We start from the raw sequence: 22751 nt of genomic DNA on the forward strand, positions 1-22751 counted from the left end.
CCTCAAACTCATCGTCACCACGAGTACCCGGGTAGTTCACCCCTATGCCCTAGCATTTCCAGTTACTTCTCAGCATCAAATATGACTTTTTGGACCTTCATTGAGTCGAACAACTCGTATCCTTCAAGAGCGTCGCTCAGAGGCATCACAGTTGCCGTCATAAAACTGTCACTGGTTAACCGGCGGACATGCTTATGATGAAATCAGCTCACCCTAGCAGATGCTGTTTCTTTGCGAGTAGCTCCAATGCTTCGGTGAAGACACCTGTACACAGACATTAGCAACGAATAGACGCGTCAACTGTGAAGACGTACTTCGGACTGGGCATCTTCCCATCTTGATGGTGAGGTTTTTGCCGTAAGCCTGATTCCCAGTCCACGGGATCTCGCCATTGTGAACACCAACACTAGAGATGGTGCCCCAAGGTCGAAGAAGCTCAAAACCCATCTGGAGCGCCGAACTGTGTCCAACAACCTCGATAACCACGTCGGCGCCGCGGCCGTCAGTCAACTCCTTGACACGATTTTCCAACTCGTCCTTCTCTGTAAGGTAGTTCCACGGCTCAGCACCTAAGCTTTTGGCAAGATCCAGCCTTGGCTCGATGCCATCTACCGCTAGGATGGCTCTGGGTTTATACTCGAGTGCAGCAATCAGAGCGCAGATGCCAACCGGGCCACAACCGATGACCACAACGACGCTGTCTTCGACGTGCTTTTTATCGAGATGGCCAAGACCATTGGCAGCAGCGAAACAGCCAGTAGGGAAGATATCAGCCATCAGACAAAGCTTGACATCATCCACCTCCTTCGGGGCCTTGACAACGGTTGTCTCGGCATAAGGTATCCTCACATACTCGGCCTGCGCCCCGTCAAGAAGCGCAGTGCCAAAGAGAAGGCTCTTATCACAGCGGGAGGAAAATCCACGCGAACAAAAGAAACACACGCCGCAGCTCACGGTGAAAGGACTAACGATGGCGTCGCCCACCTTCAGGTCCTTAACAGCCGAGCCGATCTCATCGATCATGCCAGTGAACTCATGACCCATAATGAATCCAGTTCCGGAAGGTTGGTGTCCGCGGAAGACATGAAGCTCGCTGAAGAAAAGGTTAGCAACGGTGCTGGAAACGCTTTACTTTTGCTCTTTTACCTGCCGCATAGCGCTGTGTATTTGACCTTGACAATGATATCGGTGGGGTGCTCAATAACGGGCTTGGGTCGATCCTCAAGCGCAACTTGCTTGACTCCTTTGAAGACAACGGCTCTCATCGTGACCAGGTTGGGTATCCGTATCAGACTAGGACGTATAGAGTAGGAGAGCTGTTGGATAACGATCCTGAGGAATGGTGCAATCGCCTGAATTCGGGGAACGATGGTTCTCAGAGGTGATGTCAGTGAGCTGTCGGAATTGTGCCACGCTTGTACCGTGCGTCCACTGACAACCGGCCGAGGAATACGGGGAGGGGGCCGAGGCACATGGGATTTAGTGCCGATCTAGTCCAACTCGACAGTCATAAAGTCACACCTTACGTCATATTACAGCACCTGAAAATGTTGCTAGGTAAAGTGCCTCACCTTCCTTCAACAAACGATACATTCATTCTGCAGGCCTTGAGAAGTCCAACTTGGACTTTCTCAATGCTCATGCCAAGGTTGGCAGGATGTGAGACGAATTACTAGAGCCTGCTTGGTTCGACGTAGCCTTGATAGCTTAGACGGTTAGACCTCGATTCTCTCGGGAATAGGATCCCGAAGGCTCCATTTACCATATCATGACTCAGCTCACAGACTGAGGGCTATAGAGAGGCCCTCAAATATCATTGAGTGCGACCTCACTAGCACTTAAATAGACAATCCACTTGTCGCTTTCCAACCCACAGTTGAATAGAGCCGTCGAACCTAAACAAACCGCCATGGAGCCCCCAGCATCAGCTCGCATTCCCATCGCCTTTACAGGGCAGGTCAGCAACGAAGCAAAGAAGACGTTAGATGAGGTTGTGCGCTTCGTCCAGGAAAAATGCATCCCAGCCGATGCTGTATTTGCGCAAATGCTTGGCAAAACGGCCGAGAAGCGCTTTGCCGCCCACCCACAGATCCTGGAGGATCTCAAGCAAGAAGCGCATCGCAGGGGATTATGGAATCTGTTTTTGCCAAAGGGTCATTATGCTGAAGGAGCAGGCTACAGCAATCTCGAATATGGTTTGATGGCTGAGCAGCTTGGCAAGAGCCAAATCGCAAGTGAAGTGTGTTATCCCGGGATCCCTTCAAGTCGCATGCTCACATTCCATTACTACAGGCCATGAACTGCTCGGCGCCTGATACTGGAAACATGGAAGTCCTGGCAAAGTTTGGAAACTCTGCACAAAAGACAGCATGGCTTGAGCCGCTCCTTGAGGGAAAGATCCGTTCGGCTTTTTTGATGACGGAGCCCGACGTTGCTTCCAGTGATGCCACCAACATCCGATTCGACATGAAACGGGATGGCGATGAATACATTCTGAATGGCAGTGTGAGTTAATTCTAGGGACTGTGGTCCTGCAGAGCTAACTGGGCGACAATAGAAGTGGTGGAGTAGTGGTGCTGGAGACCCGAGATGCGAGCTTTACATCGTCATGGGCAAAACTGATGCGTCAAACCCGGATACCTACCGCCAGCAATCTGTCATTCTCGTCCCGACCCGAACTCCCGGAATTACCGTTCACCGGATGCTCTCTGTCTTTGGGTATGATGATGCTCCACATGGTCACGGGCACATCTCTTTCAACAATGTCCGTGTTCCTTCATCCAGCATTGTCTTGGGAGAAGGACGAGGTTTTGAGATCATACAAGGGAGGTTGGGTCCTGGTCGGATTCATCATACTATGCGATGTATCGGTGCGGTAAGAATTACCAGCTCTAAAAAGTCATAGCCGGGAACACCAATGTTAACTAGAACTTAGGCTGAACGCGCTCTTGATCTCATTCTATCTCGGATCCATGACCCGTCCAAGACTCCTTTTGGAAAGATGCTCCACGAGCATGGTCATGTCATCACCCAGGTTGCTCAAGCTCGCATCGACATAGATGCGTCCAGACTTGTTGTTTTGAACGCGGCTGTCCAAATCGATAAAGGAGGTGCCAAATCTGCCATCCGAGAGATTGCAGAGGCAAAGATCCTCGTGCCTAAAATGCTCTGCCGCATCCTCGACAATGCCATCCAGATATACGGAGGCGCTGGTGTAAGCCAGGACACACCATTAGCATACATGTGGGCCAGCGCTCGGACTATGAGACTTGTTGATGGTCCTGATGAGGTGCATATGCTACAGCTGGGTAGACGGGAGAGTCGACGTGCTGAGGCCGTTAGAGCTCGACTGAAGGCACAGAAGGAGTTGGAACAGGAGTTTTTCGGCACGTACAAGGTTGACAAGGTTGATGCTCTGCACATGGGGTGGACCAGCGACACGAAGCCGAAGCTATAGTAGACGAAGACAATAGATAGTTGATAGAGAAACATGGTTAATTCGATTCGCGATTCGCCTCTTTACTATCAAGCTGCAGTGTCCCGATCCAGTGCATGTAAGTTCAAATAATGCTTTTTGCCTAATCATCACAAGTTGGACGTTGGGCTATGAGCATTGCTTGCTGGCTCAGGTTCATGGGCATGCTGGAAGGTCCCATTTAGAATAACGTGTTCGCCAGAAACCACTGTAGCAATGGGTGTTTCTAAGGTCAAGTTTAACTGTATAACTCCAAATGACGTTTGAAAAAGGCACACTCGGAGTTCTTCCGTGCAGTTTGGGCATTTGTCATGGCCAGCCACAGGCTCGGTCTAACCCGAATGTGGAATGGATAAGTCATCTGCTTGACATGACTCAGTTCAGAATCATGACAGTCTGGAAAGGATCAACCATTCATTGACATTACTCAGTTCATCCTACTACCGAGGGCTTAGATTGCGGATTCTAACAACGGCTGAAGAAACGGAAATACTCGTCCGCGGTGATTGCCCGTGGCATCTTGACCAAGGTAGTGGTCGCCTACATAAACGGCACCTTGTAGTCATTACGCTTGGGCCATGTCTTTATACTATCAATTATTACGAATATTGAAGACCTAAACCACAATGGGTTCCGTTATCGACATGCCGCTGCGAATCGCCTCTGCCTCTGGTTCAGTCACCGATCGGCGCCATGCACTGGCCGACTTGGCCAAAGATGAGCAAGTCCAATTCATTGTTGGCGATTGGCTATCCGAGTACAACATGACCACCAGAGGAGGAGGAAAGGTTGACAGTGCAGGCAGTTCGGATGAGTTTGAGATTTCTTTCCTCGAGGCTCTTGAGCCTGCCTTGTCTCTCCTAGATTCGCGAAAGATCAAGCTGGTGGTCAACGCCGGTGCCAGCGACACTGAGAAACTGCACCAAGTCGTTGTGGAAAAGATTGCAGCCGCTGGGTTAAGCCTCAAGGTCGCGTGGATTGGCGGCGATGAAGTCTTGGATGTTGTCAAGAAGGCCGTCACCAAGGGCAACAAATTCAAGAGTCTTACTCACGGTAAGTCCAGCATCCTCCTACACTAGTATTGCAGCAGACTCATTCTATTTCCTTAAACAGGCGGACATCTCGAGGACTGGGGTCTGGAACCCATCTACGCCCAGTGCTATCTCGGCGCTTGGGGTATCGTTGAGGCACTGAAACACGGGGCTGACATTGTCTTGTGTGGCCGAGTCGCCGACGCTTCACCCACCATTGGATGCGCTGCTTACCATTTCGGCTGGCAACGAGACGAGTATCAAAAGCTGGCCTCGGCATTTGTTGCCGGTCACTTCATTGAATGCTCCACGTATGTTACCGGCGGTAACTTCAGCGGCTTCAAAGACCTAGTCGGTGATGTAACGAACTTGGGTTTCCCCATCGTGGAGATGAACAGTGATGGCTCTTTCTACGTCACCAAGCAGAAGAATCGTGGTGGCATGGTCACTGTCGACACGTGCAAGGCACAGCTGCTGTACGAGATTCAAGGTCCTCTATATTACAACTCGGACGTGGTAGCCCAGCTTGAGGACATTATTCTTCAACAAGCAGGAGACGACAAGGTGTAAGTGGCCCATCGCCTCCTTTCTGACAATGATGAAGTACCTGATGATGGCCATAGTTATGTTCACAACATTAGCGGCCTAAAGCCTCCACCTACCACCAAAGTCGGCATCACCGCCAAGGGAGGCTACCAAGCAGAGGCACATTACTTCCTCTGCGGTCTGGATATCGAGGAGAAGGCCACCTTGCTAGAACGGCAAGTGCGGGCCATTCTGGACGAGTCCAGATTCCACTGCCTAAAGTTCCGTGTCAACGGGCGATGTCCCGAGAACCCAAGGAACCAAGACGCTGCGACTGTCGATGTCCGAATATTTGCCCAATCCCGGACCGAAGAGTCACTCAGCACTGCAAACTTCTTTCGCCCGGTTACGGATGTCATTATGCAGTCCTACCCGGGTGCGACATTTGCTGTAGATGCTCGACAAGCACAACCCAAGGCATACTATGAATACTTTGTCTCTGTTCTCCCACAGAGTGACGTTGCTCACGTCGCCCACGTTCCCTCAAAAGGCCTCGACATTTCTATCCCAGCCCCTACCGACACTCTAGACTTTGTCTACGAGCAGGCTACCTATGAGACAGCACTCCCCATCGATCTGGCCAGTTTGGGTCCTACCAGGAAGGCCCCTCTTGGCTATGTTGTTCACGCTCGTTCTGGCGACAAGGGGTCTGATGCCAACGTCGGCTTTTTCGTTCGTCACGATGATGAGTGGGATTGGCTTCGAAGTCTTTTGACAGTAGACAAGATCCGAGACCTGCTCGGAGATGATGACAGCGGCAAGCCTATTTTCCGCTTTGAGCTCAAAAACATCCGAGGTGAGTTTATTCGATACATGATTATTATGAACTCGCAGAGACTAACATTTATCAGCCGTGCACTTCCTTCTCAAGGACCATCTTGACCGAGGTGTGGCCTCCAGTTCAACGTATGATGTGTTGGGTAAAAACTTGGCGGAATACTTGAGGTGTAAACTGGTGGATATCCCAACCAAGTTTCTGGATCGTGGGAGAATTTGAGTTGCCTTCAGCCCCAAGAAGCAGTAGATGTAATTGACTCCTACATCGTAGCCGCATTACCGTCTGTGAAGTCACTGCCTAATCCAGAACTGCCTGTTCTCCCCTGCCCACGACCCAGATCTCAGACCTAACCCTGGACCGTGTAATACAGAGTTTCCGCCGTGTAGCCCGTGTACCCATGTAATGTATCGCCGCCCTTCTCAATCTTCCCCATCCATCTCACCCAACCAAGAAGTACTTTGCGCGTTATAACATGACAGAAAGCCCTGTATTGACCACATTATCCTCCCCCATCTGCTGATGCCAGCTTGAGAAAAACGGCGACATCAACTCTAAGCTCCGGCTTCTGGCAGGATGTGGTTTCTAAGGAGGGGGCTTCACATAATGCGAAGGCCCTTCCTTAGAAGATTTTGTCGCATTTGCGAGTTGACGAATTGGCGCATTTGCGAAATGTCGCATCTACGACCCTTCACTGCAATTTTAACGCACCTCGAGCCGCTTCAGGGGACAAGCCAATAGATGCCCGGGCCGGGTCTCAGCCACGCGTCACCCAATCACGGGGAACTTGTTCAAAAGGCTGCACAAGGCTAGGGGGCGGAGACCTCGGAGCAACTCAACAGAAATAATACAGCCGTAACACATCTAAGACTTATACCCAAGCCTCAATAGTACACAAACAAATCGATGAAGCTTGCAACAGCTCAATCACAGGGAAGAAGGGCTGAGAATGTCCAGTGTGGGCATATCGACTAGGAAATGAAACCAGCCAACTCCCCCGTGTTCATACTACACTCTTGCCTGAGGGAAAACACAGGGTGGCCGTTCACGGTTGGATAATGTTGTCCAACGACCCGATGTGTCAGGCACAGGATGGAGACGTGTAACACTGTAGGGTAGGTATGCTTATGATGTGGGAGCAACCCTTAATAAAGAGCACACTTTAAGACATGTTTCCCATCTAAAATAAACGAATGATTTCCTTCTAGCAAGTTTATGGTAAGTATGAGTACTCTATAATTGCAACCTGTGACAAGAGGCATCTCGCAAATTGTCTGGGATACTTTTCCCTTGAGTGTATATACTGCGGCTTAAGAACGCCGCCACCAACCACCAATGAAGGCGCTGTGGCGGAGTGGTCTAACGCGTTAGACTGTGAGTATCTCTCAACAACATCTGTTCCCACCTTCATACTAACTCGGTTTCCTCAGCGAAATCTAATTCCTTCGGGAGCATCGGTTCGAATCCGATCGGCGTCGAGTTACTTTTTTTGCCATTCTCACTGTTTACTGGTGTTGTCGCTTATTTTTGTGCCTTTGAATCTCTCGTGTTAACGGCAGGGCTGTGCTCTGTGGTTAGCGCGAGCCAAGAGCTTTGCTAACGACACCAGTCACATTACAAGGAGTTATAATGGCCGCTTTAATAGATAACTACTGACGAGACCGTCGAGACGCGTAAACCAGCTGATACAGGTACTCCAAGCGTGACCTTCTGGACCCAGAGCCTAAGATTCGCTGTTGCTATTGACTGATTCACTCCAGTTCACTTTCCAAAAAACACATCACTTACCCGTCCCCCCAATCACTGTGTCAGCCTTGTCCTCTGCCACAACTCGCCCCTATTCCTAATATCCATCGGCTCTGTCTATCCGAGTTGCTTCAGCATACTTGCTAGGGTCAATGCTGACCGTCGGAAGATAACCCTGAGGATTCACACCCCCTCCAGTAATGGCAAGAGCATCAGCAGACGCATTAACACCAATGGTAATCTGTCATCTTGATCAGTACTAAGTAAGAATTGGACATCCGGATCAACTTACATAGCCAACTAAGCCGTCTTCTATATCTTTGGTAAGCTGGCTGACACTGATTACGGCGCTATAACCATCAGAGCTAGCATCCGAGTACAGAGAGTCTTCACTGTTCGTAGTACGATTCAGCGTTGCCAGATGTTCGCTGTAAGGGCCGTGCTCGTAGACGTGGTTGAGAAGCGCCTCTTCAAAGAACAGTTGTCCAATGTGCTGGACACTGCTGGAGGAATACGAAGTTCCTGCAGAAACATTGGTCTGCGCCGTTACGTGGATGTGGGTAGTACGAGTGATGTAGTATCCAGGAAACTTAGTGAGAAACTCAACCATCCCATTCTCATCAGTGACCTGAATACCTCGCAGAAAGGTTTCGTTATCCGTGGTGCCGTCTTCTCTCTTGGTCCATCCGTCGAGCAACTCCGCGGTATCAGGGTCAATGCCAGTAAAGGAGGAGTAGGACCCAGTGGCATTACAATTCCAGATGGTGAGGGCGGTACCTTGGAGTGGCTCGCATGTTTCAATGTCGATGACGCCGATGTCGAGATAAAAGTCAATTCCTTTTTGGGACTCGCGGAGGTCATGGCGAACCATCTCTCCATCGACACTGCTGATATTAGACTACGTCTAGTTGAGGAGATCAAGGTGACTTACCCATACGGACCCCAAACCGTGTCTGGAGCCAACACGCAGGTATCGTTTTGAATCGTGGTGTAGTGAAGCGACTCGGGATGCAAGTGACCTTTGCTTCCGTGCTTGCTCTTGGCCTGCTTGTTTTGCAGGTGACGCGCCTGAAGTCGGCTGGCTCGCTTGGCCAGAATATCGGCCTTGCGCTTTTCAATAGCAGCGGCGCATCGGTTTGTGCTTCGTCCGATTAGTCGTGCTTCAGCTTTCGCCTTCTCAGCCATCAACTTCTCAGGGTGTGCAAGGGAAGTGCCCAGCGATAGAGCAACGAGAATGACGTTGAAGATCTTCATATTGGAGTCGAGAAGGATGCTGTTATGATCCAAAGACCACCTTGATATTGCGCCCATGACGCATTTATATATCCATCATCGTTCTGACCCTCTTTTCATCTAGACCAGGAGGCTGACGGTGTCTCCAATCAAACGCGCGCTGATCTTGATTTGCTTACGTCGGCACTCAACCCGCGATTCGGGATGTGGGCGTTTCGCCGTTCGTGAAGTTTCAGCTTTGGTAATAGCCTAGGGTCGCATTAGAGAAAATTCGGCACTTATTTCCGACCAATGCTAGAGAATATGCAAGGGCATGTCATCACTTGGAGCCGTACTGATGTGATCCAGTGTCTTTGAGCTGGGGCTTTGCATTATCACTGAGCAATCAGCCATATACAGGGGATGAAGACTGGTCCCATCTATTACGTCGTTCTCGTTCTGGTACAGGTAATAATTCATGATGAGTCAAGAGTTAAAAGCTCAATGCATCTAACAAGCAACACAAGTGACTTCAACCAAACCAGATCAATAAATATTAGAAACCTCGGAGCCACATTCTCACAATAGTACCCAACACCTAACACTCCACCAGCGATAGGCACTGTCCACCTCCAGCTCAAAGCATTCACTCGACCTCTGCGTCTCCACAAAAGACAAACAGCTTCGACAAAATCCTCCTGCTTCTACCCCAATCGATGATAATACCAGGAAAATGCGTCTTGACCTCGATCCGGGTCAATTCTTCCTCTAACTTCGAGATGACAATATTGAGTTCACCCTCAGGAGCCCAAGCATCAGAAGTGATTTTGCAGGACAGGGCCACGAGGTCGATACCCTGGCGAACGGTGGTGACTTCGAACCGGGCCCATGTAAGGTAACACATGGCAGCGACGATGATGGAGCCACAAGGCTTTGCAAATGTTCGAGCGTCGGATTTGCCCGTCTTCATGTTCAGCATGGCACTGAAGGACTGGTCGTACGAGTACAGGGTTGTGACCACCTTGGGCGCATGACGAAGCAGCTCCTCTTCGGTGAGTCTCTTGTCTCTCATGACCTGATGGGCGAGCTTATGCTTGACCTCGGGGTACTCCATGAGGGCTTCATAGTTGGTCTGTTCAGCCCAGTGTACAGGACCGGCGGGAGCCAAGAGAGGGATCTTCTTGTCAAGCCCCGTGCCGCAGTTGGAGCAGAAGCGACCGTGGCCTTCCTGTCCGCAAGAGGCGCAAAACATTGTTTTGGGGTCTTTAGAGGTTGAAGTGGTGATATTTGGAAGCCCAAGGTTCCAGAAAGTGGTGATATCGATGGTTAGGTTCAGAAATGTCGTGAAGTAATGATGGGATCAACGCCGGGCGTCGTAAATGCTTTATTAAAAATCTGATGGCACCCGATATCCCATCTTGAAATGGGTATTTAGACTATGCAAGAGCTGAAAGTCGGACAGCGGCTGTGCTTGAGGGGGCTTGGCCCGGATTGGGCTGAGCTGATTGTCCATTGGCTCTTGCGTGACGATTCACAGACTCTTTTCATAGGCCAGTCTCTATTCAAAGCAGGTACACAGTCACACGGCATCTGACGGATTCTACTAAAGGTCATGGCTGCGCCCTGCCCTTTCTCTTCCTCTTTTGAATCAGGCCAAACACAATGGGTGATAGTCGTACAAACTCATGGTCAAACCGGCACAGCCCATTGTAAAGCAAACATCATCATAGGGGATGCGAGAAGCACAGCTTGTAGCCTACATCGCTCGATAATGTGTGATTCTCTCTACCTCCTTGGTGCTTTCCCTGTGTAACGACAAACGGTCACATGCGCCACTAAGACTGGCCAATCTCAGACATGACTGTAACACGAACGTGCCCTATCCCCATATCCCCATCTTGAGCCGCAGTATCTGGATCAGACACTGCCCTGTCTCTCATGCTGTCGGTTCAAAGCCTCCTGCTGCGCCAACTGAACGTTGGTAACATACTTCTGCATCTTCCAAGCGGGCACTCCATTCTCGTACATCTCATCCATCTCGGCCGTGTTGCGCTTCGATGGCTCAGGGACGTAGAACCAAACGATGACAGTGGTGATGACGCCAAGGGCGCCAAAAAGCCAGCCAGTGTTGTAGTTCCAGTCAACACCCTCTGGATCAACTGTGACAATGTTAATGGTGTATCTCAGCAATGTAGAAGGGTTACTCACGCATGATAGGAACCGAGGTGTTGAAGGTCAGACCAAAAATGACGGAAATACCAGCTGCCAGACCAGCGGTTCGTGCACGAAGCTTCTGAGATGCGATCTCTCCAACAAAAGCCCAGCCGAGTGATCCCAATGCTGCGTTGAAGAGGGACCAAACACAAGCGACAAAGATGCAGAAATTTTGCAGCGGTTTGGTAGTAGAAAACTGGCCAACGATGCCAACAATGAACATTGTCAGCGTACAAACGACCGAGGCAATAATAACGATGATGCGGCGTCCAAGATAGTCTGTCCAGAGCATGAGGACGATCGATGTAACGAGCGCGATAACAGCTGACAACTATTAGCGATGCCAAGTCGTGGAGGGGGATGAACTCACTGATAACTGTAGTAATGAGAAATGGATCATCGAATCCAGCCTGACGGAAGAAGAGAGAAGAGTAAGTCTTCAAGAATGACAGACCAGTAAGCTGTTGGGCACAAGCCGGAGCCGTGGCACCAAGAGTTCGTTTGGCGTTGACTCCCGTGAAACAGTCGACATAAGACTTTACCAGGGCCTTCCAGCCAAGGCCGGTCTCCTCCAGCTCATTCTTTCTCTTGCGCTGCTCAAGGATGCTGTTCTTGATGATGGCATACTCAGTGTCCACGTCGTACCCAGCAACCTTTCCATTGACACGTTTGAGTGTCTTCTTTCCATTGTCGTCTTGTCCACGCTCAGCATAGTACTGAGGAGTCTCAGGAAGCCAAATGAAGATTGGCAGCATGAGACCCAGGAACACCCATTGAGTCAGGATGGGCGTCTTGTAGTTCATGGGATTCTGCTTCTCGCAGATGAGAAGGACAAGCGGCGCAAGGAACTTTCCCATTGTGTTCCAGACGCCGTAAGTGAGAACCATGGCGCCTCGAATGTTGCTAGGGGACCATTCGGCGATGTAGACGGGGAGGGTGGACTGAAGGGCACCAACTCCAATACCCGCCAAGATCTTGGCTGCAGTCCAGTCCCTCCAGTCGCGGACCACAGTCTCAAGAGCAATGGACTAGGTAAGGTTAGCCACATGCAAGCAAGAAAGATGACCAGTGGGAACTTACACCAGCGAGAATAACCCAGAGTGTGTAAAGAGTCATCTTGCGACCAATCGCATCCGAGATGGGGCTCATGAACACCATGGCAACCAGCTGACCAAGGGACTGCATGGCGCCCCAGAGAGCTGTGTGGTTGGCATTGAGAACGCTCTTTCCCTCTTTATTGACCAATCCAATATGCTTGATGAAGCCCTTATTGGCAATGACGTTGCCATTCAGGGTGTACTGGTAACCATCGGCGGCAGCGGCAATCGAGATGAGGTTGCAAATGAGAACAGCCTAGGCGGTCAGCATTGTACATCAAGGTCCTCAAGGCTTGGAATCTTACCTTCCAAAAAAGCTTGACGGTGTCCCAGTAGCCCAGCTCGTCAAGACCAGACTTGAGCAGGGTCTGTCCCTTCTTGAGGTCTTCACCCGTGTTCTCGTCTCCCGAGACGCGAGGCGCAGCCTCTATCTTGTCTTTTTCGGCAACCATGCTTGACTCCTCTTCAGTAAATGCAAGTTAGCCTCGGCAAAAGTTGTTGGCTCGTTGTTGTGGTACTGCAGACAATTGCTTGATCTTGAAGTTTCGTCGTGAAGAACTCCAACCTGTCTCTGATCGACGCTCTTTATACAGCAATCTCGCACAAAAGACAACCCGAAGCCTCGCCCAACTTCAAACCGAAATACCGGTCTTGTCTTGCTTGAATCCGGGGCCCCGCGAAGGTTGACAACAAGATGCGGGGATAAGCAGGCGCTAACAAGACGACGATCCTTGCTGTTGACTGGAGAGCAGGAAACATGTCCGCCTGGATGGTATTCCTAGTGCCTTGGCATACCCTTTCTGAGACGGAAATAACTGTCAGATGGGAATCCGACAGACGGATATTTATCCATCGTATGACTGACGGAACAACCCCTCGCTTAAACATTGTTCAGCCGAGACGAGCGCTGATGGCATTGTGCGGTTATAAACGCAGGGAATATTGCAGACGAGTCAGTCAGTTGATCAGCAAGTGACATCGATCTCTCAAAATGTCTGTTTCAATTGCCCAGTTGAGTGCTGAGCACCACCACAATGGCTTTGGCCTCTTTACAGCTACTCCTCGTCTATCATGGCGCTTCAATTCTACCACCGTCAAGGGATGGAAGCAAGCCTCCTATGACTTGGCCATAACTCGCAACGGCAAAGAGGAAACCTATCATGTCGACTCTTCCAGCTCAGTGTACAATCCCTGGCCTTCATCACCCCTGCTATCTCGAGAACGGGCGGAGGTCAAGGTCCGAGCTGTTGGGATCGACGGGTCATCAACAGATTGGGAAAGCTTGACCATTGAGGTTGCTCTCCTGAATCGCTCCGACTGGACTGCAAAGCTCATCGGCGGTCCTTCACAAGGACCAGAGCCGAAACGACCTATCCTGCTGCGCAAGACGTTTACCAATCCCGGATCTACCCGTGCTCGTCTTTACGCAACTGCTCATGGCGTATACGAGGTTCACATCAATGGTCAGCGCGTCAGTGATGAACTACTTGCCCCTGGATGGCAATCATACAATCACCGTCTTTACTACCAAACCTACGATGTCACATCTCTCTTGCAAGACGGCGAAAACGTCATCGGTGCCCATGTTGCTGAGGGATGGTTCGCCAGCAGGATTGGACGACCTGGGGTGGCGAACCATTGGGGAGAACAACTAGGTTTTCTCGCACAACTTGAAGTCGATGGCAGCGTGTGCTGTCAAACTGACTCGAGCTGGGAATACCTCGATGGTCCTCTCCTCCTTTCTGAGCTGTACAACGGAGAAGTCTTTGACAGTAACCTCACCGACCATGCTTGGTCTACGTTGGCATCAAAGGCACAGGCCAGGGGCTCGGTTGAGGAGCTGGCCTTCCCAAAGGCGGAGTTGATTGCGCCTGATGTCGCTCCCGTCACTCGCATCATGGAACTAAAGCCCAAGGAGATCATAACGACTCCAAAAGGCAAAAAGATTCTAGACTTCGGTCAGAACTTTGTTGGTTGGCTGCGAATAGAGAAGGACATCCCTGGCAAGCCCGGTGATACCCTCTTGATCAGGCATGCAGAGGTCATGGAGCATGGGGAGTTGGGCACCAGACCTTTAAGATCAGCCAAAGCCCTTTACGAGGTGAAGCTTGGAGGACCAACCAAGGGCTGTGAAGCCAAGTTCACCTTTTTCGGTTTCCGGTACGCACCTACTTATGCTGTCGCAAGAGAGAGTCTAACAAGACAGGTATGCTGAGATCAACGGCTACGACGATGTCTCCCTCGGAAATTTCACAGGCATCGTTATAGCCTCGAACCTCCGTCGCACAGGCACTTTCGAGTCCTCCCACGCCATGCTCAATCGCTTGCACGAAAACGCCATTTGGTCCATGAGAGGCAACTTCATCTCGATCCCAACCGACTGTCCCCAACGAGACGAGAAACTGGGTTGGACTGGAGACATCCAAGTCTTTTCCCCGACAGCCAACTTCCTCTTCGACACGTCCGCTTTCTTAGGGTCATGGCTGCGCGATCTTGACGTGGATCAGAAGGATGCAGATGGTGTTGTTCCTGTCATCATCCCAAATCTTCCAAGACAGCCAGACAACCGTATGAAGCGACCAATGGCGGTCTGGGGAGATACCTCTGTGATTACGCCCTGGGACTTGTACACAGCCTTTGGCGATATCAGCCAGCTCAAAGGACAATGGAAAAGCATGTGCAGCTGGCTTGATGCCGGCGTTCCTCGCGATGAGAGAGGCTTTTGGTCTACGGATTGGCCTCAATATGGTGATTGGTTGGATCCTCGAGCACCAGTTGACATGCCAGGGAACTGTCCAACCGACAACTTTTTGGTCGCAAATGCCTACCTCATCTACGCCACCAAGTTGGCTGCAGAGATTGGGAAGCTGTTAGGGAAGAATGAGAAGAGCGCAAAGTACGCATCTGATGCGGCCTCTCTTAGAAAGCTCTTCCAAGAGGAATATGTTACTCCGAAAGGAAGGATGGCATGCGATACACAAACAACTTACGCCCTCGCCCTCAAGTTTGGTCTTTTAGAGGAAAAGCATCTCGCAACTGCCAGAGAGAGGCTGGGTTATCTAGTCCGCTGGGAGAGGTTCAAGATCACAACTGGCTTTGCCGGAACACCCATCATCCTCCACGCCCTCTCAGAGAATGGCATGCTCAACCTTGCATACCGAATGCTTCAAGAGCGGGACTGTCCTAGCTGGCTATACCCCGTCGGCATGGGCGCAACGTCAATCTGGGAAAGGTGGAACTCGATGCTCGAAGACGGAAGCATCAACCCTGGGCAAATGACATCTTTCAACCATTATGCCCTCGGCTCAGTGTGCGCATTCATGCACAAGACAGTGGGTGGTCTTTCTCCAACATCTCCCGGTTGGGAGACGGCTCTCGTGAAGCCTCAGCCTGGAGGAACGCTTCGCTTCGCCAAAACGAGCTTCGGTTCACCGTATGGCTTGTATGAAGTAGACTGGAAGATAGAAGGTGGAAAGATGAGGACCAAAGTCAACGTCCCTCCAAATACAGAGGCCCACGTCGTCTTGAATGGAGTCGACGAGACGGTCGGAAGCGGGGAGTATGAGTATGTCACAGAGTGGAATGACGATCCCGAGTGGCCGCCGAATTACATCTCGGGGCCTCAGAGGAACACGGTCGGGGCCTCTTTTGTTCCTTGAGTTAACCGCATCCGAAAAGTCATTGTTCAATCCGTATTTCGGCAATAGACACACATTTCTTCTTGAGTGTCAAATCGACATCAAGATGTGACTTTGTAATCGCCCTCACCAGACAGCATCCGCATCGGAGTGAACAGGTAGGCCCATGACCAAGTAAAATGAATGAGACTGGTAAGGAAAATCTTGTGCTAATCTATCGTCCAAAATCTCAACCATGATTTACAAGTCCTCCCAACATCGTGGAACCCTAGCCCTATGACAATGCGGAGATGGGTAGCGTAGTCATACGCCGAGAGTCAGTACTCTGTCGCATCGTCTTGCCTCACCGGCAGTTGATGGCTTTTGATGTATACAGGATAGCTTGGTAGAACATATAAGAAAGCCCTTTGTCCTCCAAGAGCGAATATTCCATCACCATCTCAATCTCTACCAGGAATCCCAACCTTCCGTAGCACAGCCTGCGGCTACCAAACTTCAACATCCGATAAAGCAAAATGTGCTGGAAATCACGCTACGTCAAGAGATGCGTCAAATGTTACGTTGTCCTCAAAGACGAGACCGTCATCGATCGGACGTGCGAGGGGTACGAGAAAAGGAGGGTGTGTACCAAAACGCCAAGCGTCGTCCAATCATCAATATTCATCAACTGGCCGGCTTGCGAGAATTGCGCCAAGGTGGAAGAAAATGAGTTGAATGATGGGAAGCGCAAGTCTGCAAAGAAGAATTAACGAGTTGGGTCAATCGACATGACTGGAGATGACAGTGTGCTCAATTTTTTCGGTACTATAAATAGGAACGAAGCAGTGAAAACCACTGATACAAAGAGCTAGGCCTCAGCTATAACAAAGAACACATTAAGGGTTGTATTGAGCATTCCGGCGGCTACCGGGACACGGTTCGGTAGACAATGGAAAGACGTGAACAGACCTAGGTCATGAGAATTGACAAAGAGATGGGAAGGGCATCCGTGAAAGCCTAATTTTCGCATCTTTAACTCTATAACGGGATAGCATGAGCAGATATAAGTGCGGTGTCTTGATGTTCAGCTTGGCTCAGTTTCATCAGAATCATCTTACCAGCACACCAACAAACTTACGACGTTTCATTACTTTGATTACCACTACGAGATTAGAAATACCGCCCAAAATGATCCAATCCCATGCATTTGGAACTACCGAAATGATCCAGGAGCAAGTAGCTCTTGTCCCGGGGTCTGCAATAGCTTTCGAGGCTGCTACCTCAGAACATAGAAACCGGGACAGGCTCACCACTTTGCCTCACGAGATACTATTGGAGATCTATCGCCTGCTTCTCACCTTTGCAGACAAGAGCCATTTTTCTCTCGCATCCAAATATCTACATCAGATATTCGAAAAACACTTATACGAGTCTGCCGGCAAATCACTAGGCTGGCTTCCTATGTTTCTCGCCGCTCGCCAAGGCAACATTCTCACCCTCAACAAGTGCAAGAAGTTTGGCGCACCAGTGGATATCTTCTGGGACAGCGAAGATGACTTCAAAGCCCGTGCGAGCCCCGAAATACAGCACGGCATAAGCCCACTGGAGGAAGCCATCACAAACCACCGAGGTGAAGCAGTAGAATGGCTCCTCGTCCAGGGTGCCAGTCCTAACAATTATAAGCGCTACTACAGCCCGCTCATTGGAGCACACTGGATGCATGAGAACATCATTGCATGTCTTTCAATTGACCAGTACCGAACGCACCCTGATTCGCCCTTCATGCGCGAGCTCCGTAGACGAGCCGAGAACGCCAGTCGAATCCTTGACCTTCTACGAGGTGCGGGTGCAGTCCCGAGTCGAGTGGAAGCTGCTTGGTATCGTCCCTCATACAGAAGAAAGGTTAAGATATATTAGCTTCTAAAAACAGCCTTAATAAGAGAAGCACATCAAGATCCAGTACATCTTAACCATCTCCAAAAAGTAGCTAAAATTAAGTCATGTATGGTAGTAATGCGTGTGTCCTTTATCCAAGCATATCGAAACTTAACTCAGGCCCTTGTTATTGAAGCAAAGACACTTTCAACGGCTAGGGAACTCCCAAAGTGGGTTCCTTTATTCGCTATCAAATTGTGTGAAGTAACTGCGGGAAACAAAGCCAATCACGCAAATACAATGATTCTCCGTTGTTCATATCAAGCCACAATCATATCGACATCAACATGCGTGGGCGGAGCAAGTCCGGGCGCATAAATGTATAAAGAATGCCCGTTTGTAAACTCGGCCAATGCAACCTTGAACTCTGTCCGGGAAGTACCCTCGACCATACATTCCAAGCGTTGTCCTCTGGCTGTGGGTGGTACGCATGAGATGAATACGGAATACGGGCTCTTGATGTGTTGCATGTAGCCAGTGAGAGAATACGAGGTAGAAAAAGAAGAGGCAAAGACGTGAAAGTCTCCAACCATGAGACGGTTTGTCCCCTCCTCGAGATGAAACTCACCAGGCCCGTACTGGTCTGCGACGGAGTCTGGCACCACTAGAAACAGGGAATAGCCACTTTGCTGCCTGTAAGAGAGGCTTTGGCCGTTGACAGCTTCAAGCTCCGAGTTGGCGCCTTTGAGATCAAAGGTGGTGATGGGCTCGGGCAGGCTACTCGTGGAGCTGGGGGCATCGCTGGTCGAGGAGGAGACGTCGGTAGAGGCGACTTCTGTCGTGGTTGGCGAGGCGGCGTTACTTGATGAAGTGACGTCGGTGGTGGTGGATGCGATCTCGGTTGTGCTGGAGGGCACGGTTGCGGTGTCTGAAGACAGAAGAGAAGAAGAGGGCCTGCAGAGACCTGCAGAGCTACCGCTAAACAGCGACGCAACGGCCACGAAGGCGCTGGCGAGATACGACGTATGCATGGCCTAGAGGGAATCTACAGTAGAAGATGCAAGAAAAGAAACAGAGAGAAAGAAGCTGAAGAGCCAGGAGAAGGGGAAAGGAAATTGTTTGTCTTGGCGGTGCTGGAAAATCAATAGTTTGTGAATAGCTTCAAGCATTGGCCAATGAAAAGACGAGCTCTTGCTTAGATTTATTATTAGAGACTTGGCATCCCCCAGAAGCAAAACCAGATAATTATCAGATGGCATGGCCGTGAGTTTCTCGAAGAAAACTGTACTGACTCTTTCATAGGTACATATAAGAAGGGAGTTCGTCTTACCAGGTGCTTCTCTCGAATCGCGTGGGGAGATGATCCCGAATTACAACATGGGTCGTGAGCTTCGCCCCGTTTGAATGGTTAAAATATTGGATTTAATCACTTACAGATGTGTGAGAATGAGAGTCAAGTCTTCGACTTTACGACGCCCTTTGAAAATGAATTGAATTGAGCTGTTCCTGACCTTATACCTAACCTGTAGGATCTGTGACGCCAGAAATAGGCTCCGAGCTGATTGGTATAAATTGCTTTATTATGATAACCTCGAGGCATTCCAACACGTCTAGCTCTAGCATATATAATAATGAAAGGGTGATGTCCTGCTGCAACACCTTTGATGTAGTCGGCTCCAAAGCCGAACCATGCGGAGAGTCGGATCCCGACCCGACAGGACGGCTCAAACAAGCGATGAGCCGACACATTCCACATCTCGGCAACGTTATCTTCCCAGGCGTTCCCCAGCCACAAATCATATCAGCCGGGATCAAGCCTCAAATGTGATAGGCCAGGACCTTTATCTCCCCCGCAGTCGGGAATTCGGCCGTTTCTGCCGGCCTTGTCTCTACTTATCACCAAGATTCTTCACAGGTCGTCTTGTCATTCATCAACCGCTTTCCACATGACGAGGCGAACCGACCGTGAACCCCGTGTGAGACGATCCTGCGAGCGCTGTCGGTACGTCTTCCGCTTGGTGGAAACTCGGAACATCGCTAATCAAGCATTGTTTTTAGCCAAAAAAAGATTAAATGCCCCGCAGAAAAGCCCGGGTGTTCTCATTGCCATCTTGCTAATTCACCTTGCGTCTACCTCCCCCGGAACCATGTGAGCCATGGAGGCCGACGGGCCCAAAATAGATCTTTGTAGGGAATTTGTCTAAAATTCGGGTTTCTCTTGGCCTGACCATGTCACAGAAGGCCCCGAGAAGTCTACGACAACAGCTCCCCAAGTCCATCCAACAGTTCGCATCACCAGGATGCAGAGTAAGCGCATTCCAACGCAAGTGTTTCCTATTGCTAATAAAAATAACTACAGGCCATTTACAGGCGCCCCGAGCAGCCAGGGCTTGGCCCCCCGAGGAAGACCAGCCAGTTCACCAACTTCTCAACAATTGTCCTCATTAACGACCACGGACCCATCTACATGGTCAGCGACAGCAGCATTCCCATTTCAAATGATCCCATTTACTCACTATAAAGTACTTCAGGTCTCCCGGAAACCCTGAGCCTCCTCTAGAATTACTTCATGACTTTGTCGCCGTCTACCGCGAGAAGCTCTACTTCCAGCCACTTCCACTCTTTGACCCACGCCGTCTCCAGTCGAAGATCGCCTCATTTCCTCATTATTTGCGGTGGAGTTTCCTTGCTCTTGCTCTAAACTATACCAGCCACAACTTCTACTATGGACTAGAATCCAAAGCGATCGAGTATTATGCTACCTCGGCCAGGAGCATTGTGGTGGACATGGCTGCTGATGGAGTCCCGAAACTGGAGGTATTACAGGCCCTTTGCTTGCTTTCATTATGTGAACAAATAGGTGAGTTGCAAACAGAAGCCCCAGGTGTGCTTGGCTCATCAGCCTCCAGCTGGGAAGTCAGCCCGTTCGTGGATGACTATTGGCATCGCATCAAGGCTTGAGGCATTCCGACTATCGAACCTGAGAGCAAACTCCGACTCACGACATACCGACGATGCTACGTCAAGATGCCATTGGAGCATCGTAATCCTAGAGAGCGCCTTTTCTCCCCATATGAACACGCTTGCTGAAGCATCTCGCGCCCCGAGTTACCCCAAGAGCGTGCCCGTACCTCCGCCACTACACCCATCAAACAGCATGAAGAGCTACTGCCCCGACTTGACGGATGCCTACGAGGGAAACATTCACGACGCCGGTATCACTGCATGTTGTTTGGGTTATGTCTGCCTCTGGGGAAGCATCATCTCATACCTAAGAGATATCCGAGACGGCGCTATGGAGTATCCCTGGTTAACCACCTCCCGACACAATCAGCTCACAGTCAAGCTCTACGAGCTCGAAAATCACACTTCGCACAGGCACCTTATCAGAAATGCCCCGTTTCCAGATCAACCGCCGTCTAATCTCAACGAACATCGAGAGTACTGGGCACCATGGGTCTTGATGCAAATCACGATGCACGCTTCCCAAGCCGCCCTAAATCACCCCTTTGTTCAGCTCGTAGCGCTTCGAAGAGCAGGACGCAAGTTTCAACCTCGCTCGTTCCTACAAAAGACGGTTGACCAGGCACTGTTTCACTCGGAATGGGTCTCCCGCTTAGTGCAGATGTGCGAAGATCGCTCCTTTGAGGTTAATGATCCTTTGATCGGACAAGCAGTCGCTGCATGCGTTTCCATACTCTGGATATTCCAGTTTGCAAGAGACCGAAAGGTGTCGGACAAGGCTAAAGAAAACATCGGCACGTGTGAGGCGTTTCTCTCACGACTGTCACACAACTGGCCTCACATCGCTAAAAAGGTGCGTTTCTTCTCACATGCCGGTTTTTAACACATTGTGACCACATCTAATACTCAGTTATAGGTCGAGATTCTGCAACGGCTCAACGCCAAGGCCTCACAAGCACCACAGACAGTAGAAAACGACGAGTCAACGAGTTCCACGATCTGCTTTGAGCCCGAGATGATCTGGGAGCTGCTCGACCCCACAATGTCGGGATCCAGTTTCACCACTTGCAACAGCAGCTCGGAACGGCAAGGATCAAGCCACGGCTCCAGTGCCACTATCCAAGTGGCGACAAAGTTCATCCATCCTATCGATGACAAGGAAGAGAACCCGCCGCCTGCTCCCAATACGGTGCATAATTTCTTTGATTTGGGGGATGTTTATGGGGAGCCCTTTCTGGATCAGTTCTTTTCTGACTCCTTGCTCGTGAATATCCAGTAAATATCAGGGCACCATGCAGTATCCCTACAGCTTGGTACTTACTGTGCATCGTATGTTACGGGTATTTACCTTTAGCAGGTGTTTGAGACTTTTCTTTTTTCTAGGCGATATTGAAATCTTCAGTCATGGCTCATATTACAGTCCAAGACTCTTAATCGAGTAGATATGTTCGGCGTCAGGCGTATGGACATATATCAACAATGGAATATTACTCCCGGGCTAAAATTGCCATATTCGAACGTATTTAAATCTCGTCACGTAAGTGGAGAATGGCATTTCTTCCACCATAGACTTCCAGAGCCGAGTCAACGGAATGAACCCTGCCACTTCCTTTTGTCAGCAAAGACGAACGGTGGGTAGTGCCAAGCTAGCCAAGGTATAGGTAAAATTTTCGTTCGTCAATTATATGCCTCACCAAGGTCGTTCGATTCGTCTAGCTATAAAGAGGGGACAAGAATGGAGATCAGATAAGATCCTCCACTTCCAGATAACAAGGATCTATCCCAACTGCGCGCCTATCACAATTTCGCCATCCCACAACAATGTGGAGATGTCACCGCGGAGAAGAAACTCAAAACAGCCATGATCCATTATTCAAGCATCCAACGGTTTGCCCTCGGCAAGCTCGGTAACGTTTGAGCGGCCGCCTCAACCCTTGCCAGACTAAGGTAGCTTAGATACATGCTTAAGAGGGGCCTAAGCGAGTGGGAATGGTCTTACAGCCAAGACCGACCATTGACAAACTTCTGGGAACGGGTTATACTCTGTCGAGCAATGATATTCATGCCCCCACGTTTGTCCTCGTGTCGAGAATCCTGAATTGGGCATGACCGCCGTAGGACTGCGGAAGACTTTTTCCTATAAGAAAAGAGCAGACGTCG

General features: G+C 50.2%; 10 protein-coding genes across 10 annotated transcripts; 5 read left to right on the top strand and 5 right to left on the bottom strand.

The window, feature by feature from the left end:
* Nucleotides 1-62: 62 nt before the first annotated feature.
* NECHADRAFT_95945 (uncharacterized protein) lies at nt 63-1265 on the bottom strand (the record flags this gene model as incomplete). Its single annotated transcript, XM_003043796.1, has 4 exons — nt 63-165; nt 213-264; nt 315-1093; nt 1147-1265. The coding sequence occupies 4 exons, from the start codon at nt 1263-1265 to the stop codon at nt 63-65; spliced, it is 1053 nt and encodes a 350-aa protein (XP_003043842.1).
* A 644-nt stretch (nt 1266-1909) lies between these two features.
* Nucleotides 1910-3457, top strand: NECHADRAFT_84391 (uncharacterized protein; the record flags this gene model as incomplete). The annotated part of the gene is made up of 4 exons (XM_003043671.1): nt 1910-2239; nt 2293-2505; nt 2558-2875; nt 2936-3457. 4 exons carry the CDS (start codon nt 1910-1912, stop codon nt 3455-3457), a joined length of 1383 nt encoding a protein of 460 aa, XP_003043717.1.
* A 662-nt stretch (nt 3458-4119) lies between these two features.
* NECHADRAFT_48019 (uncharacterized protein) lies at nt 4120-6088 on the top strand (the record flags this gene model as incomplete). Its single annotated transcript, XM_003043672.1, has 4 exons — nt 4120-4528; nt 4589-5072; nt 5130-5887; nt 5943-6088. 4 exons carry the CDS (start codon nt 4120-4122, stop codon nt 6086-6088), a joined length of 1797 nt encoding a protein of 598 aa, XP_003043718.1.
* A 1621-nt stretch (nt 6089-7709) lies between these two features.
* On the bottom strand, nt 7710-8866 carry NECHADRAFT_84393 (uncharacterized protein; the record flags this gene model as incomplete). Its single annotated transcript, XM_003043797.1, has 3 exons — nt 7710-7853; nt 7905-8496; nt 8544-8866. 3 exons carry the CDS (start codon nt 8864-8866, stop codon nt 7710-7712), a joined length of 1059 nt encoding a protein of 352 aa, XP_003043843.1.
* Nucleotides 8867-9470: 604 nt separating this feature from the next.
* On the bottom strand, nt 9471-10076 carry NECHADRAFT_84394 (uncharacterized protein; the record flags this gene model as incomplete). Its single annotated transcript, XM_003043798.1, has 1 exon — nt 9471-10076. One exon carries the CDS (start codon nt 10074-10076, stop codon nt 9471-9473), a length of 606 nt encoding a protein of 201 aa, XP_003043844.1.
* A 665-nt stretch (nt 10077-10741) lies between these two features.
* NECHADRAFT_48371 (uncharacterized protein) lies at nt 10742-12587 on the bottom strand (the record flags this gene model as incomplete). The annotated part of the gene is made up of 5 exons (XM_003043799.1): nt 10742-10983; nt 11033-11369; nt 11416-12066; nt 12119-12391; nt 12441-12587. 5 exons carry the CDS (start codon nt 12585-12587, stop codon nt 10742-10744), a joined length of 1650 nt encoding a protein of 549 aa, XP_003043845.1.
* Nucleotides 12588-13126: 539 nt separating this feature from the next.
* NECHADRAFT_84396 (uncharacterized protein) lies at nt 13127-15794 on the top strand (the record flags this gene model as incomplete). The annotated part of the gene is made up of 2 exons (XM_003043673.1): nt 13127-14295; nt 14342-15794. 2 exons carry the CDS (start codon nt 13127-13129, stop codon nt 15792-15794), a joined length of 2622 nt encoding a protein of 873 aa, XP_003043719.1.
* Nucleotides 15795-16940: 1146 nt separating this feature from the next.
* On the top strand, nt 16941-17669 carry NECHADRAFT_84397 (uncharacterized protein; the record flags this gene model as incomplete). Its single annotated transcript, XM_003043674.1, has 1 exon — nt 16941-17669. One exon carries the CDS (start codon nt 16941-16943, stop codon nt 17667-17669), a length of 729 nt encoding a protein of 242 aa, XP_003043720.1.
* Nucleotides 17670-17947: 278 nt separating this feature from the next.
* Nucleotides 17948-18658, bottom strand: NECHADRAFT_84398 (uncharacterized protein; the record flags this gene model as incomplete). Its single annotated transcript, XM_003043800.1, has 1 exon — nt 17948-18658. One exon carries the CDS (start codon nt 18656-18658, stop codon nt 17948-17950), a length of 711 nt encoding a protein of 236 aa, XP_003043846.1.
* Nucleotides 18659-20159: 1501 nt separating this feature from the next.
* NECHADRAFT_48290 (uncharacterized protein) lies at nt 20160-21870 on the top strand (the record flags this gene model as incomplete). The annotated part of the gene is made up of 3 exons (XM_003043675.1): nt 20160-20487; nt 20537-21444; nt 21508-21870. Coding segments are annotated over 3 exons (1599 nt in total), but the record flags the coding sequence as incomplete, so codon positions are not given.
* Between the last annotated feature and the right edge of the window lie 881 nt (nt 21871-22751).

Source organism: Fusarium vanettenii, assembly GCF_000151355.1.
Source record: "Fusarium vanettenii 77-13-4 chromosome 9 genomic scaffold NECHAsca_27_chr9_1_0, whole genome shotgun sequence".
NCBI classification, from domain to species: Eukaryota; Fungi; Ascomycota; class Sordariomycetes; order Hypocreales; family Nectriaceae; genus Fusarium; species Fusarium vanettenii.